Genomic DNA, 908 nt, shown 5'->3' on the forward strand with positions numbered 1-908 from the left:
TGCATCACAGAACTGCTCTGCTGAAGATGCATCAGTACGGACACGCAGGGATGTTGCATCGTCTCACACAGTCTCATATGGACCAATCAGAAGACACAAAACTAACATGGAGAATACTAATCCGAGTAAGTCTTGTAAACTCTCGTGTCTTCATCAGAGTCACCATACTCGCCAATGTGCTCAAACCTATTTGAACATCTCCTCTTCCAGGTTCAGATTTGCCTCCTGTGGAAACCTTCGTGTTGGGTGGTCTGCTGTTCATCCTGATTGTCATCACAGGAGTTTTAGGGAAACTCTGGCTGCAGAGCAGAAACTCGTATCCGACCCAAGAGGCCCAGCTCACTCTCTCCAACATCCACCATATCTCAGAAGTGGCCAGCTAACGTGGGTTCTCATATACACACAGTGTTGTGTGAATTGCGTTCAGTTTGAAAGTTTTGTCTGCTAACCTGTAGTGCATTTTTTAGTAGTTGTTCTTTTTGTCTTTTATTGTGAAATAAATAAAAAAGCTTTTTGAATTCCTAAAGGCTTACTTCATATACTGTTCAAAATGAAATGTTGAGACACTTTGTGGATGAGAATCATCAGTTAAACATGATTATAGTTAATGTGATGATCTCCACCTGTGGCTCATCTGCTGGAACTCCTGTGTGAACTTTAGGAGAACTAAACATCACCGTCCGCTGATTCAAAGACATTGTGCAAAAATGACGACGAACAGTAAAGTCAGTGAAAATCTCTAGTCTAGATCTTGGTTTAATATTTTGTTATTTATGCATTTTAAAGTGTGACTTAAGTTTACAAATACATTTTTCGGGGTCACTTTACAACATTGTTTTATCTGACCACAATTCTTGCTTAAAAAGTGAAGTCAAGTCTGCTTTATTGTCAATTCTTCCACATGTACA

The 908-nt window shown here is 39.6% G+C and overlaps 1 protein-coding gene across 1 annotated transcript in view; it reads left to right on the top strand.

Moving 5' to 3' along the window:
- The window catches only part of LOC107577833 (E3 ubiquitin-protein ligase SHPRH-like), a 28,935-nt gene extending 28,454 nt beyond the window's left edge, over positions 1-481 (top strand). Inside the window, exons 10-11 of the mRNA XM_016263865.1 lie at positions 11-125; positions 211-481. Of these exons, the coding sequence (XP_016119351.1) occupies positions 11-125; positions 211-383 (288 nt within the window). The 3' untranslated portion in view covers positions 384-481. The remainder of the gene's footprint in view (positions 1-10; positions 126-210) is intronic.
- The last annotated feature ends 427 nt before the right edge of the window (positions 482-908 follow it).

The sequence above is a fragment of the Sinocyclocheilus grahami genome, unplaced genomic scaffold (assembly GCF_001515645.1).
Source record: "Sinocyclocheilus grahami isolate Dianchi unplaced genomic scaffold, SAMN03320097.WGS_v1.1 scaffold7407.1, whole genome shotgun sequence".
NCBI classification, from domain to species: domain Eukaryota; kingdom Metazoa; phylum Chordata; class Actinopteri; order Cypriniformes; family Cyprinidae; genus Sinocyclocheilus; species Sinocyclocheilus grahami.